Source organism: Protopterus annectens, chromosome 2.part1, assembly GCF_019279795.1.
Source record: "Protopterus annectens isolate FY-2018-M chromosome 2.part1, PAN1.0, whole genome shotgun sequence".
Classification (NCBI taxonomy): Eukaryota; Metazoa; Chordata; order Ceratodontiformes; family Protopteridae; genus Protopterus; species Protopterus annectens.
In genome coordinates this window covers 661,184,795-661,201,158 of record NC_056729.1, presented here as the reverse complement: position 1 = coordinate 661,201,158, position 16,364 = coordinate 661,184,795, and the positions used below count along the sequence as shown (strand labels likewise).

At 39.5% G+C, this 16,364-nt stretch overlaps 1 protein-coding gene across 1 annotated transcript in view; it reads left to right on the top strand.

The window, feature by feature from the left end:
* LOC122794189 (protein rapunzel-like) overlaps positions 1-15,385 on the top strand; it is a 91,433-nt gene extending 76,048 nt beyond the window's left edge. Inside the window, exon 2 of the mRNA XM_044062403.1 lies at positions 13,000-15,385. Coding sequence (XP_043918338.1) covers positions 13,070-13,747 — 678 coding nt within the window. The 5' untranslated portion in view covers positions 13,000-13,069 and the 3' untranslated portion in view covers positions 13,748-15,385. The remainder of the gene's footprint in view (positions 1-12,999) is intronic.
* The last annotated feature ends 979 nt before the right edge of the window (positions 15,386-16,364 follow it).

Genomic DNA, 16,364 nt, shown 5'->3' with positions numbered 1-16,364 from the left:
AGAGCTGGAGTTCTTTCAGTCGGGCAGCATCGTGATGGTAGAATGCTGCTTAAGGTGAGGGACATACCTGCCTGGGACACATATTCAGTGAGTTCAATCATGTCTCTCTTCATATAGTCCAGGGAGGTACATCTCTGGTCATTCATGCCAACATAGACTATGACAGAGTCATAATAGTACCCATTGTTGAGAGACCTGAGTGCGTATGTGATATGGCAGATTCTGGCCATTGATAGACAACTAACCATGACTTTCTCCTTATCCAGCCTGGTGAGAGGCGCATCTGTGTGTCTCACAATTGAGTCTCCTATGACTGATATGTTGGGTTTATGGCTAAACTTTAGTGGCTGTGAGGCACAGGTGTGTGAACTATGTGTGGCATGTGATGTGGAGGACTGCGGCGATCGCGTGTGTTCTTGCCTCGGAGGTCTCCTTTGTTTGAGTTTGTTTTTGTTGAGGACCTCCATATATGTGGGTGGGTGTTGTGTAGGTGTGGGTGGTGTCTGAGGTGTAGTGATTGTGTTGACAACCTTCTCAGTGCCAAATATACTGGTTTGTGAGGGAGACAGCATAGACTCTAGGTTCCTAATGTAATTGCATCTCTCGCAAATTGTGTTCCAAGGTGGTAGTAGTAGATGGCTGTCTGTGTACATGAAGCAGTTGCTACACTGTCTCAGAATGCCCATATCAACCAGACTGGCAGGAGAAACTGTAGGAAATTGTCCATCCATATTTGTCAAAATCTGAGGGAGAAAGGCCAGAGAGAGCTAAGGGGTAGGCCTAAAGTCCAAGTGCTTAAACCAAAACTAAGATGCTTAGAATAACACTTACAGTTTAAACAGGCTATAAACAAGCAGTAATAAATGCAACAGAAAAGATGCAATTGAACACTTTAGAGAACAAGCAGCAGCAAATAACAGAAAAAGCAAGATGAAGTAACAGAGTAGGAAGAGGAAACACGAATACAGTAAAAGCAGCTAAACATTTTCTTTCTTGTTTGTTTGTTAGTAAAGTGGAAAGAGAGAGAGGAGAACCAGAAGATAATTCAATGTTAAAGAACTAAGGGGTTTGGCCTTCCCAAATAATCTCTGTGTTAGGTAGAATGAGCTAATGAGATGGGACTGGGAGGAGTGTCCCAGATCAAATCTACAGCAGGGGTGGGCAACAGCAAAAGCCACCAACTTTAAGATCAAAGCCACCAACTTTAAGATCACAACAGCAGTTGGGTGAGGGAAAAACAAAAATTCAGCCAGGGGTCAGCAACTATATAAATACAGATAGAGAAAAGTAAATAATTCAGTCAAGGAAATAAATAAAAACAGTGCAGTACTGTTAAGCAAATAAATAAAACCAGTGCAGTACTGTTAAGCAAAAAAGTGAAAACAGTGCAGTACCGATAAGAAACACTACTGATAAGAAACACTGAACAGTTAGATAAAGTGCAAAAAATATACTTATGTCAGCTCTGTAATTCCTGATCAGTTAAGAAACACTCTCAGTCAGGCACAATGGAGCTTCTAGCAAGATAAGCAGAAATTCACACAAAGGTAATATTTTTATACCAGCAAAATAAAAGACCCTTCCAAAGCCACACCTTGAGGCAATCAAATAACACAGAAGCTGTTTGACCAGTTTTTCCACCCTGGAATGAGTTCACCACAAACTCCCTGCTGCCCCAGAGAGCTGTAAAGGACCCCCTGTGTGGAACCAGTTAGTCCAAGCTAAAGTGCTGTGCCAAATGCCTTACAACAGAAATAAAAATTCAGCAAAGATCAGGAAACAAAGATTCAACCATTGGTCAGAAAATATATAAATACAGACACAGAAAAGTAAATAATTCAGTCAAGCAAATAAATAAAAACAGTACAGTACTCTTTCATTGCTAATGTCTGTTCATAGGTTCATAGGTTGGTACCAGGCTATCAGCCCTAGGGCCTATACAAGCCTAGCCACTGTTGTGTAACCCACATAAGTACTTTCCCATATATGCATAATACTATGGCCCCACCCAGAAAACAAGTATTGCACTTGAGTAAGCTTCCCTTACTACAAATTGTCCCCAGCAAATTAAACAGTAGTACTATCAAATCTTAGCACAGTCTAATCTAGTGTCTAGTGCCAGCCCCCAGAGACCACCTGAGTACATGACCTACAGGTACAGTAGCCCACCCAAATATAGATCTGGACAACATGGCTATGCAATTTCCAAATGTCTTCATAGCCAGCTTGGTACATACGGGCATCCTGTGACAATGTAGCAGTTGCATCGTGTTCACAGACTGGCATTTAATCCTCAAAGAAACAAACACATTATGCAAGAGATATACACAGTTTCACTGGAGGCAGAAATCTCACATAAAAAGAAAACTGTCAAGAACACACACTACGTCCACCACACACATAGACTAACCTATGCTGAGGCACTAAAAAACAATCTTCCTGAAGCTCAAAGACCCCCTAACCCTATAAATGGCAACACCTATACTCAACAATCTCTAAAGCACTCACCAAAAGCAACACCCAAGAATACACTTATGCCTGCACCTAGTGGACCCCAAGAGCAAAATCTCATAAGGCAAGCCAACTCATTACCCAGGTCTCTTATCATAGGGGACTCCTTTGTATGACACACAGATGCCCCAGTCAGTGGACTAAACAAGGAGAAGATAACAGGTCATTGATTATCTGGAGCTGGGATCCGCCAAGCTACGTATACACTTAAGTCACTACACCACAGGTACCATTATGATGGTATCATAGTCCATGTGGATGTTAATGACATGAGACATCTTTCCCTGGTCTATATGAAGAGAGACATTATTGATCTCTCTGAATATGTGTCTCAGGCATGTATGTGCCTTGCATTGAGCAGCATTCTACCTTCCCCAAGGATGATGCCACAGTACGAACAAAAATGATTGACGTCAGTTATTGGCCTAGTTTCTGCTGTCTTTGCTGGGATTCAATATTTTTCAGCATGGGAGGACATGGTTAGAAAACTAGGTTGTTTTGCAAAGGATGGTCTGCACCTGTATCCTATAGGCTTCGAAATATTGACTAAAACTTTATCCACCATCTTAGAGCCTTTTTTAGGCAATGTCAAATTGGCTAACCTACCGACATGGTTTAAATTTGCAGGAAGTACTTTGGCAGTGGAAGGCTTCTGTGTCTGTCACACATTTAGACCATCAGCTACACAGATAGGGACAAAAGGTGGAGGAATCTCAATCTGTATTAGCAGTAAACATAACTCTACACTGGTTAAAGAGACATTGCCCTGGAATTTATCTATGTGCAAATTACTATAGATAAAGTTTCATACCATATCCTAGCAAGCTGTAGGTCACCCTCTACATCCCTAGCATCCTATAGCTCTTACCAAGACCTACTGGAGACACTCACCATTAAAACAAATACACTATTCATCACAGATTTTAACTCCCCCTCTATAAACTGGGAAACAATGCCTCATACTCATAGGTACAACAATTCCAGGATATTATTAACAGAAATACCCTTGAAGAGGTAGTGAGCACACCCATCAGAGGTTCAAACATACTGGACGTGAAATTCATCAATATGGAGAGTGCTGCATTCCCCCCGTCTGATGTTCTTACTGGTGAGATTGGGTCACAAAGCTGTATCCTTTGAAATAAAAATCAACTTGGTAACCCTAACAAACCTTGTAAATGTTAGGAGCAGTTCCAAAGCAAACTACATCCTATTATGTGATAGTTCATCAAAATTCAATGCCCCTTTCAACCCCCAAGTTCACAGCAACCTATGCGGAATTGTGCACAGAGACCTGTATGACCATCTCAATGGCTGTAAAGAGGCTGCTGTAGTGAGTACAAGTAATCCCAAAACAAATTCTAACAACAAACCACGCTGGTGGAATCTTAATTTTAATGGGGTATATAAGAAAAGGAAAAAAGTCATGGCTAAAATCAGCAACAGCATCTCCAATAATGATAGGAGCTCTCTAATTAAGCTAAACATGAAACTAAGAGAACTAATTAAGTCCAAAAGGCCAGTTATGAGGTCAATGTTGCCTCACAGTCTAAAGACAACCATAAGGTTTTCTATAGTTATGTTTGAAACCTCAAAGGCAGCACACATTAGTGTATCGAACCGGTGGTCAATGGTACCACCTTCAGTGAGTAGAGCAACATAGCAAATTTGCTGGATAACAAATTCAGGTCAAACTTCACCCTGCACTCCTCCCCTGCCTCCACCCATGAAATACCTGCTAGCATAACTCTCCAAATAATTAGTAGGGACCAGATCCTGATGGAGCTTGATAAGGCCAAAAACACCATCTCAGTGTGTGGCAAAAATACTCAGGATGCCTCCTAAAAGCTTGAAACATGACCTGTCAAGATTACTTGAGTCATATTTCAACTATAGCCTTAAAAACAGGCTTTGTATCATGAGAATGAAAGACTGCAGTGTTATCCCATTTCACAAAGGCGGACCATTAACCAGCCCTGGAAACTAAAAACCTGTTTGTTTGACTATTCTAATATGCAAAGCCATGGAATATATTATCATGGAAATGATCAACAAAAACATTGGCAACCTTCAGACACTCGACCCACCCCATATGGCTGTGTCAAGGAAAAGTCATGCCTACTAAACCTGGTGGACTTCTTTGAGAAGGTTACCATGGAAATGGATGAGGTGAAAATGGTGTATACCACCTTCCCATACCTGGTAAAGGTGTTTTGAGACAATATCCCACTCAGGTACAGCTGATAAAATCAACAAACTGGGCATAAAACTCTACATAAATCACTGTATTGCCAGCTGGCTCACAGACAAGACTCAGGAAGTCAGGCTTGATGATATCACCACCACTAAGAGACTAGCCTCCAGCTGGATACCTCAGGGCTCCATGCTGGGACTGGTGCTAGTTGGCATCCACTTTTCCGAGGGTCTATATCAAATTGTCAAAGTTTTACAACTTCGAACGCTATAGGGTCAAACTCATATGTTCAAAGTTATAAAACTTCGAAAACTTAAAAAAAATAAAAATAATCAAAAACTGCAGGCCCCCCTGCACCTCCCACACCCCCGCTCATTAAATATACCAACTCTGAGATCATGTTACAGTGTAGTAAAGGCAAATCTTCCTTTCCGCGCTGTACTGCATTGTAGTGCGGTCTTGGAGTTGGTATATTTAAAGACTGGGGGGGGCTTACAACTACCAGGTACTTTATTTATTTATTTATTTATTTATTTATTTATTTATTTTAAGTTTTCAAAGTTTTACAACTTCGAATATATGGGTTCGACCATATAACGTTTGAAGTTGTAAAACTTCTACAACATGATATAGACCCTTTTTCTAAGGTAAAGGCTAATGTCAAGGGCCTTTGGATGACCAAGTTCACAGATGATTCCCTCCATGACACAAACATCTTACAAGAGGGTTTAACAGAAACAAGTTATTGGTGCCAAACCCACTGTTTAAAACTCAGTGCCAGGAAATGCATTATAGTGACTCTTGGAAAAAATGACACCCAGGCTAATTACTCCATCAATAAGATACCCCTAAGAGCTGACCCAGAAGTCAGGGATCTGGGAACATATGTAGATAGTAATCTAGCCTTTGACCAACATGTTGCCAAGGTAGTAAGAAAACCATTCTATGTTGCCCAACTTATAAGTAAGGGCATGACATCTAGGTCCAAGAAAGTCATAGTACCAATTTATGTGTCCCTTGTCTGACACATGATTGAGTATAATGTCTCCTTCAGCATGTACCTGAACAGACATGTGCAATAGTTAGAATACCCACAAAGGATCCTTACAGAAGAATCCAGACTCTACATTGTCCTATACTGATCACCTTAAAGCCCTGTCTCTGTACTCTGTCTCCTACAGGTTACTGAGAGGCAATCTATGTCTGGCATACAAGGCATTCTCAGATCCAGCTCTGAAAGACTTTTTGCACATCGACAAAATGAACAGCACCATAATCACTAGATCCAAGGATTACAATTTTGCTTGTGCCACAAATAAGACTGTTGGCGAGACAAATGTGTCTCAAATGATCCACGTGTTCTGAAGCAGGCTCCCCATCTGTGTGAAACAGTGTCCATCCCTAACCCTATTTAAATGTAACCCTAACCAATGGATAGGAAATTGGAAATTCACCCTGGGTCTGGTCCTCATGTCACTGATAGAAAGATGCAGATAGTAACCCCCAATATAACATACTCCCCCCCACACATATAACCTCTAGAAACTTCCTAATTAACATTTCCATCTCCTAATAAATGCCCATTATACAAGGGACATAATTGGGTTGGATTGCATAGCTAGGCTTATAAAGGCCCTGGTGGTCATTAGCCTAATATATACCTTTGACCCTGTGAAGCACAGCTAGAGTTTACAACTTTCTTACATATTATTTAGAATCAAGATAGCACAACTTTCAAATGTCCCCAAGTAAGCTAATACAATTATCCACCTCAGCTATTCATTTCCTGCTGATAAACCAGTATTGTTTACCACAACTTTGATCACATTTAAAGCTCTTCACAATATTATTGCTGCTTTCAACTAGCTGCTTCTCTCAGTTCGAAGCAGACATGTTTGTGTTTATGCCCCTGCAATAATTTCACAGTTCTAATCCCTCTTATTTTGCACAGTTTTCATAACATAAATCCAGCAAAGAAAATCCAGTAATTCAAAACCTTTCGTGATCAATATTTCCACTTCCTGGTTGCCTATACCATATACATTTCTAGTCCAGAGATAGTAACTTAATATCTGGAGTCTACAGTCATGAGGATTCTGGCCAGTGTTCAAAGGATGCATCCCCAACTTTAATTGCAACTGGTCCCTCATGACTACATAATAAACAGTTACCTTTTAAGCCAAATGGCATCCCATCCCCTGACCTTCCCTTCATTACCATAAGTTGTCACTTTCCCTTTCCTTATTAACTAGGATAGTCACAGACTTATCAACGTCATCCTTGCTTGTTATTGCTCATGACATATCCTCTCTCCTTGGAACAAGATTAAAAAAAAAGCAAAACACACGAAAGAAAGAGCCAACCTCAGTAGCAGTCATGCATTCTCTCTCTCTCCACCCTATCAGCACACCATTCTCACTTTCTCATTATTTTTTCTTGAGTGCTGGCTCAGATGTGTACCACCCTTGTAGAGAAGGCTGAATCTTATTCATTTAGTAATTAGTGCTGACCCATTAGTAGCTTTCCCATCTCTTCCTAGAGCATATGACCTCTCTGGATGTCTTCCTACATTACAGTTTGCTTTCTTCTGATCATCCACCACCTCTTCAACTCCATCTGCTTCTTCTTCATGCTTGCTTCACAGGTTTCATCTCTGAACAATATCTTTCAGCATCAGTATAAAGGCCACCTCCTCTCTGTCACAGGCTCTGCTATTCAGTAATTCAGTAAACAAGTATAGTCTAGTTCTCACCACAGACCCCCCTCCCCCTACAGATACCTGAATATTTTCCTGAATTACACTATGCCATCCTGGTGCAATGCACCTCCACACTCCTCCTGCATTAAGTTGGTTCTGCATGGCCAGAGAGCTATGCTTCTCCAGCACTTCCCACCACTGGACCTGCCCAAGCATGGCATCTCTACAGTATTTTGTAGTTTTTTTCATAGATCTGTAATAATGGAGGTTTCCTTACCAGCCTGTACTTAATATCATTGGATACAATAGCTTCACAATGCCCCCAGCTTGTCTCAAATGACACATCACAGAAGAAAAGCTAGCCCTGTTTCCATAAACAGACCAGTAGAAATCCTCCGTTTCATTTGACTTTTACCTGGCTAACAGCAATCCTCGTTTCAGATTGCTTGTTTCAGAATCCAGTCTTTGGTAGTAAAGCTATGGAATTTTGCTTTTACATGCATCATCCTTATTGGGACTCATTCCTCTTACCCATCTAATGGGCAAGTTGTACCTCTGAATCAAGTCCTGCATTTCCTTTACCGCATTTTGAATTAATTATAATGTGTCTGTACAGTCCATCCCCTCATTTAACCAAACAATTGCAGTATTCTCATAGGGTGTGTGACAAAAGAAAATACTGCCAGCACAGCTAGCTGGAATTTTGTAAAGAATTACTGTATATGTCATTGGTGAATATCAAAATGATTTATACCAGATGCTTGTGTTACAAATGTATTAAAACTGTATGTTATGTGTATGTCAAACTGCTTGTACAGATGTATGTTGAAAAGGTATTTGCAAAGTGCTGTGTTTGAAATGTAACCAAAGTGTGCCCTACTGGAAGAGAACAGAAATGCACATGCACTATTGTAACTGTGTAAATGTATATATATTTTAACAGTGGAAACTAGAATACAGGAGGTCAACCTCAGTCCAGCAAACGTTAGAAAAATGTCTAAAATTAAAGCGTCTTCTGTGTGGAGACATGCGTGAATGGGCGTACCTTCGTTGAAGGTTGTGTGTCAGAGCTGGCAACTCAGCACGTAAAAATCTACTGCCAATCATTAGCGGACCGGAGTTCCGCTGTGGTGACCCCTAACCGGGAAAAGCCGAAAGACACAACAACAAATTACTTTATAGGCTATGCAATTAAGAAGCCATCTCTCAAGTTTTCAATGCAGCTAGAGACACACAGTCTGTATTAAGAACCTTTCTGTAATGTTCTTGGAGTGAACTAATTGCTAATTTTGAAGCATGATGGAATGCAATTTTTTGTGACTTCCAGCATCTGCCAAAGATTTGAGGAAAAGCCTTTGTCTGTATATTTTTACAGGTACATGATAAATGCTGCCAGCTTCTAGCAATGAAGGTTTTGGCCTGGGATCTAGAAGTCAGATGACCAGAAACAATGTCATTCTGCAAGCTATCCCAGCAGTAATATTTTAGATATTAATCTGAGAAGTCTCTCAGTGAGAGAGAGCATTCTGCATTCTGTCTTGGACCTGGTAACAACAGGAATCATTCACCGCATCTGCCTTGCTTTATTAGTAATTTTTTAGTGTATAATAATTCTCTTAGATATAGTCAGGAATATTGAGAAGCTTAGCTTAGTTTAGATTTTTTTTCTATATTTGTGTGAGTCTGTACTGTAAAATTATTTTAAATATTTCCTGTCATTTTGAATTCTGATGTCACTGTGAATACATATTTAGTATTGTCTTGCTCTTTATTATTTATTATTAAATATATTTAAACCTTTCATTGTGGCTGATCTGTGTAGAGATATTTAAGGTTTGAGAGTACTTGCATATTTATTTGGTGAAAACTGTGCAGGCCACTCCTAAGAGCCTTGCTCTTGGTCAAACTACTATTTGTATTAATATTAATATTAATATGACAAAGTAAAATTGGTCACTCTTTGTTAATGGCCTTAAGGTAGCTGTCGAGGAGTGACTGATGGCAGTGAAAACTACCATATAGTCTGGGAAACAGGGGCTATAGCTAGTAAACCTGTGCCAGCCTTGTGTGTGTGTGTGTGTGTGTGTGTGTGTGTGTGTGTGTGTGTGTGTAAATCAAACCTCAAAGATTGTGTGTCAGCTACTTGAGCAGGAGTATGAAGCACTGGTTGGACAGACAGGGTGCTGGAGGTCTTGGCTTGGTCATTCAGCTGAGATCTCTACTCTATAGCTGTGCCAGTGGGGAGTCTTACTGGGGATCTGGCTGAAGAGTGAGAAACCAGCCCTGGATTGACTGTGGTCTCTGTGCGCTCTTAAGGGAAGTTGCATTTGATGCAGAGAGCTGCATCTGGAAATACTGTATGTGCACTTGTCATCCTGTCAGTGAATGTGTCCCCACTGTTGCCTGTGGTGAAGATTGCGACTCCTTGATTACTCATCCAGAGGTAGGTTGTCACAGGGTATTTTTGTATATTCTGCTCTCTTTGCCATGTCTTCTGCTATAGAAAGCAGTGTTCTTATTTCCACAGTCTGCCACTGTAAACTCAAGATGAGATGGCCTTGTATCTTCTAGAGACCAGATTGCTGAGATGCTCACTCTCCACCTTTACAACTGCCAGCTCATATAGAAAAACAAATCCAGTCCCACTACAGCAGAATCACTGAATAAGTTAAGCACTTTCATCTTACAGTAATTTAAGTCTTTTTCAGAAGAAACCTTAAATCATTGTGAGAGAAATCACTTAATTTATTAAAAGTTTGGTGATCCTGTGGCACTGGAGCTGGATTTTTTTTTATTTTTTTTTACTTTTGTTTTTTTTTTTGGTCCTGAACCTTGTCAACTATTTTTAACAAGGCCATATGTTGCTTATGATGCTGTCTAAATTTTTGAGTGTTGTCTATAGCTGCTTCTCCATTTTAACACTTCAGACTCTCCAGTCTACACTGAGGTCACCTGACCTCGCAGTCTAGGTATCTATTTCTATTTTGGCGCCATGGTGCCCTCCCCATATTTAAGTCTTTACAACTGTTAGTATAAGCCTGTCTGGTGTCTTGATGTAAACCTCAGTGCAACCCAAATTACCCTGGTTGAATTAGCAACCTGGACTGTGGAGTTGCTGAAACTAAGGGGCAAGGAATGACAAAGGATAACTGCATATCTCACTCAGGGGAAGGGTGTGGGCACTTGTCTGGGGCATTTGTTAATCACTATGATTCATGGTGAAGATGGGATCCTTGATGGACTAGACTAGAGTAATGGAGTTCAGCATTAAGAAGGGCATGTTACAAATAAGCTGGGGCATGCCAGCAAGATACCCATTATAATCTTCCATCTGTTGTATACTCCAAGTGCTGGGTACTGTTGGAGGCAGGCCTTGACCCAGCAACATCCCATCCAGTATCTGTCCCTGAAGGCAACATGGATGATGCTGTAGTCTCCTTCCCTCTCACCCTCACAGCATCATTGACATAGCTGTCTGCACTGCCAGACTGAGAGTGCTGGCAGCCTAGCATAGATGACAGAATGATCGGGGAACAGTGGATATTGAGCAAAACAGACAGGACCATTGGTACATGTAGCACTGTGACTGAGATTCCCATCAGTAGTCCCCATATCTGTTTTCAAAAAAGCTACAAGTATAAAGAGGCTAAAACATTCCATCAGTTACAAGCTTAAACAAGTCTTGACTTAGTCGAAAGGCATCTCTAAATATTTAAGGGAAAGAATGTAAATCACCATTTAATTTTCCTTTGACATCTAAAAGTACTAGTTTTGTAGAGTTTAACCTAATGACCATGATTGGTTGTTATGGGGCTTTTCATTCGAAAAATGCCTTTAGAGCAATCAAAGTGTACACATCATCATATGTAGGAAGTCTGATGTTGACTGAAAAATGTTTAAGTTGTGACAAATTCATACTTGTAGATGACCTGTAGACTATAACTTCACAGTTCTTAAGTAATACAAAGCAGACTTCACACATGTATCATCCTCAAATGTAATTGCAGTTTTATTGATAGCAACTTTTTTTCTAAACTGTCAACAGAATACAGGAATCTTTTTAAATTATTTATTGTAAATCCATTGAGTAGAGGCCATTTGTTCATGTTGTACTATATTGTATTTTATTTTATTTTATTTATTTATTTATGTATTTATCCTAGGCTAGTGGTCTCTTTTCAGGGGAGACCTGCGGTGGTATTTATATTATTATAAGCATATATGTTACTGTGAAGCCACGGTGGTGCAACGGTTAGCATTGTCACCTCACAGCAAGAGGTTCTCCCGTTCAATTCTCGGCTGGAGCGCCTTCTGTGTGGAGTTTGCATGCCCTCCCCACGGTCAAGTGACGTTAAAGACATGCAGGTAGGTGCGAGCATGAATGGGCGTGCCTTCGTTGAAGGTTGGGCGTCGGGCTGGCAACTCAGCACCGTAAAATCCACTGCCAATCATGTGCGGACCGGAGTTCTGCTGTGGCGACCCCTAACCGGGAAAAGCCGAAAGACATACATAAGCATATATTTTACTGTATGCCTACGTGTAATCATCTCAGTGAATTTTAAAGTGTGGCCTCTGACTTTTATCCCATTTAAAGCCTTAGATGGGATGTATGCACCCAGGCCACTACCCAAATGAAGCATAAAGACAAGAGCCATACCCAAGTAATGTGGAACTACTGTTCAGAAGTGCTGTAGACACGCTTTTACAGAAAGCTTCCTATGGTGAATCAAGCCACTGAATGCTCTCTGTGTTAGATCTACTTTGGAAGCTCGAACTTTCAAAACTTCGAACGTCATATGGTTGAGACCAAAACATTGAAGTTTTGAAAGTTTAAAACTTCAATGAAAAAATAAAAATAAAAGTTTTTTTTATGTTTATGCAGGGGGGGCAAGCACCCCTGCACCCCCCCACACCTCCTGCTAATTAAATATACCAACTCCAAGATCACACTACAGTAAAGAGTAAATATCCCATTCTGCACTGTACGGTGATCTCCATTTAAAATGTTTGAAGTTTGAAAACTTTGATCTTATGGTCTCAATCATAAAAGTTCAAAGTTTTGAAAGTTTGAGCTTCCAAAGTAGACACCTCTGTGTTAAGGTGATGTGTTTTTTCTACCAAATCTGTAGTACTAGTGCTTAGGTATGATAAGGTCTATATTGCTTGGTCACAAATACAAAGATGACAAACTATCAGCCAGCTCTCTATCCCGGCCTGCTTAAACACTAGTCCCTTCTGTTAAAACAAATGCTTTAGCTTGAACTGCTTTGTATTTAACCCTTTCAAGGAAGATGCTGGCTAAAAGTCTTAATGGCATCAGGCTTAAAAGATGCACAGTTACACAAGTTCCTTATAGTCTTCTGTTTTGCAGAGCTAGTAACAGCTACATTTTTAGGATGTCATGTCTTCGTTACTTTACTTATAGTAAAAAATAATTTACACTGATGCTTGTGTAGGAAAATGGCACCAGCTAAACAGTTCCTGCACCAGAAATGATGTTAATTATTGCCTGTATGTTTTTTCATATATTAATTTACAGAATGTTAAATTATTTAACTCTGTCACTCTCTAAACTCCTTTTTATGTCTCTTTTCAGTGACTATTAAACAGCTAGACTTAATAACAGTGACACCTTTTGGTCAGCTGACCTCGTAATTTCAGTCAGAATGTCTGAAGATGAACAAGCACTGGAGAACTTCAAGAAAGGAGTAAAATGTGCCCTGGAGTGTGTTGCAGGGCTGTGTTCTGCAGCAGCTGTGATTAACCCCATTTTTGGGCTGGCAGGATCACTTATAAAAGTTGTGTCACACACCATAGACGTTGAGGAGGCTGGTGATCTGAAACGAGGATTTGAAATGGTCAATGAGAGCTTGGACAAAATTTCCAATGAAAATAAGAAAATACTTAATAGAATTCCAAAGGAAACTGCTGACAACCAGCTCTATTACATTGAAAAGCAGATTAAAAGCCAATTTCGAGCATACATGGAGGTTATAGAGGCTGAGCCTGAAGAAAGAGAACGTAAGAAACAGACATTTGTAAAGAGTTACGTTAGGGATGGTGCTGAACGCCACCTCCACACTCTCTATGACAGTGTAATGGGGAGACCTAAGATTTTCAGCGATCCGATTCTTAAGGTATATCTAGAGTGTTCCAAAATGGACCGCAAAGTCATGAAAAGTCTTTGTGATCACCTCAAGCATCTGTTCTGCATTGGCCTCATTGCCTACATGGGATATGTAGCGGTCCGAGAAGATGATGAAGAGACTCTTTGCAATAGGTGGAAAAATAAAATGGAAATGGCATGGGGAAAAATGGATGATGCACTTAAAAAGTGCTATTAGTACTGCAAGTGACATACACGAAAAAAGAAAAAAAAACAGAGAAATTAGCCAACCCATAATATGAATTACCTTCTTGGAACACAATATTTCTACATGCATTCTATTCATTTTTAATTATGATATATTTTTCTCTGAAAGCAGACTAGGTCGTTACCTTTACTGTGCCATCACATATCCATAAAATGTGACCACAACGCAATGTTATCCTAAAAATGCATGATTACTGATGCATGTCTCTTAGCATATTTCCTTAAAACAACTTTAATCATAAGTATAATTCTGAAATTAAGGTAAAAGTATGTATACTCATTACTTTGTCATTGAACTGAAATGCAGCTATTGTAAAGGCAAAATGTGAAAGGAAAAATATTTCCCAAATGTCCCTGTTTTGATGTAGTTGTACCAGTTAGTACATATTATAGCAGCTTTATTTCCCTGCACTTTCTCCTCCACATTCAGTGTGCATTTTTGTAAATAATAGTTGTGTTTCAGATCCTAGTGACAGCTAAATTGTTGTCATACCTTAACAATATCAGGTTTTGGATTAACTGCAGTACTGCAAACACACTGTGACCCTCCGGTCAATGTCTCTGACATCAATGGATGATGGAATGGATAGTTATTAAATAGTCAAGAGGCAAAATAAAAGCAACACCTGCCAGAGATAGTAGAAAAAGGTCCAACGAGAATGTTCATGCTTGAAAAGGTTGCATATGTTCATGACCACTGCTATACTAAAGCAAAATCAAGAACGTGGTTTGCGTTATGCATTTGTATTTATTTATTTTTGTTTTATTTTCATGTAAAGTTTTATCACTTTTGTCCCATGAGCTAAGTGTTTTCCTTATTTAAAATCATTCTGTTAGCCTTCTTTATGATGGCAGTTCATGCCTTTTTTCAGTTGTGGTCAATACTTCCAATCAGCCAGAAGAGCAAATATTTGCATTACAAATGCAAGATGTTTTACAATGCATTGTGGGGGTGTGGCGACCTATGTTCCTCCTTTTCTCACAGCAATTCCTTTTCCAAGGCTCTATGAGCATCCATGTGTAACACAACAGTTGTGTATGCAATGATTTCTGTTTAATTCAGCACTCTGCAACTTAAACTGTAGTCAGTCAGTACACACTCAGTTGCAGTTATTTATTATAATGTAATCCATGCATCGTCTTACTTGGGGTCTGACACTTGCAAGGCACATTTTATTAGTTTTGTTTGCACTCGTGTTGGCAGATGAAATACGAATTAGCTCACTGCTTATATTGTCTGAATATATTGCTTCAAGTTGTGAGTGAAAGATAATGACATTTGTATTCCAGTATAAAGTGCGACACTACACTTATGTATCTGCTCTGCCACAGGTTAGTACACTTTCTATGGTGGTGGATATATTTTCCTGCACTTTAGATGTGTCCCATAATTCCCAACATTCCTTTCATGCTGGTCTTCAGTTACACATGTAAATATCAGCTCTGTTGTTTTGTCACTGTGCTTTTGCATTTGATAGTCTGTCCAAGTGCTGTTTGTCTGCACTTGTTATTGTTGTTTTTCTTGTAAACTGTAAAGAATTTACTTGTTGAACTTCAGTCTCTCAAGCTGTTGCTGAAAGTAATAAAATAAAAATGTAAGTTTACTGCAGATACTTGCATTACCATTAGTTATTTTGTACATATTAACACTAATTTGCTTGATATAAAAGGATACTGGTTTCATAAAGTGAGTAAATTGTGTATAGAAGCACTGTACATAAGAGTCTGTCTGAATGTCACTCGTATAACCAACAAAGTTTTAGTTTATCTAAACTACTGAGGTAATACTCTCAGTTATTTTTACCATTATATCTACTAAGTAAAGCTTATTTACCTTGGTAAAGTATATCAGGCTATATGTTTTATAATTTTTTTTGGGTGGGGGTCCACTGTGCTACTCCAGGTGCTATGAGTTAGTCCACCAGCCCCCACCCCCGATGGTTAGTTGGAATTAGCAACACACTGTCTGTCTCCCTGATTGATAAGTTGAGCTTTTATGTCTTTGTACTACTGGACCTTAAGGCTACATCAAGCTACAGTACAAACAATCACACAATTTTGTCATGCAGAGTTATTTTTTACTACACATTTTATACTAGTCTCATCTTTCAGTTTAAGGAACAAAATTGCTAAACAAAATATAAACTAAAGTATTTACAAAGATATATTTCATTGGTATATGTAGAATATTTTAAATTAAAATATTTATATGACCTACCATGTGCTCAGCATGGTGTCCCATTGCCCAGCTCAGCCTACATATATTGTGTCTGCGCATGGGGACAGGGAGTTCGGCTGGTGAAAAATCCCCTCATGAAAGGTTGACAGCTTCTCCACCAGCTTGTCTCACTACTTGCCTGGTGTGTACCTAACCCCAGGAGTTAGGGAATCCTCAAGGCAGCATTTCTATATTGAAGGCAGATCCTCCAGATTTAGGAACAATGGAGGTCCATCACTGTGGTACTTATGGTAGGGACAATTAGGAGACAGCTTACTGGTCAGCTGATAAGGTGAAATGTAGACCAAGAAAAGTGCATTTGTGTACTTATGCAAAGTACATTTTCTTTTTATCCATCATTTTAAAACTA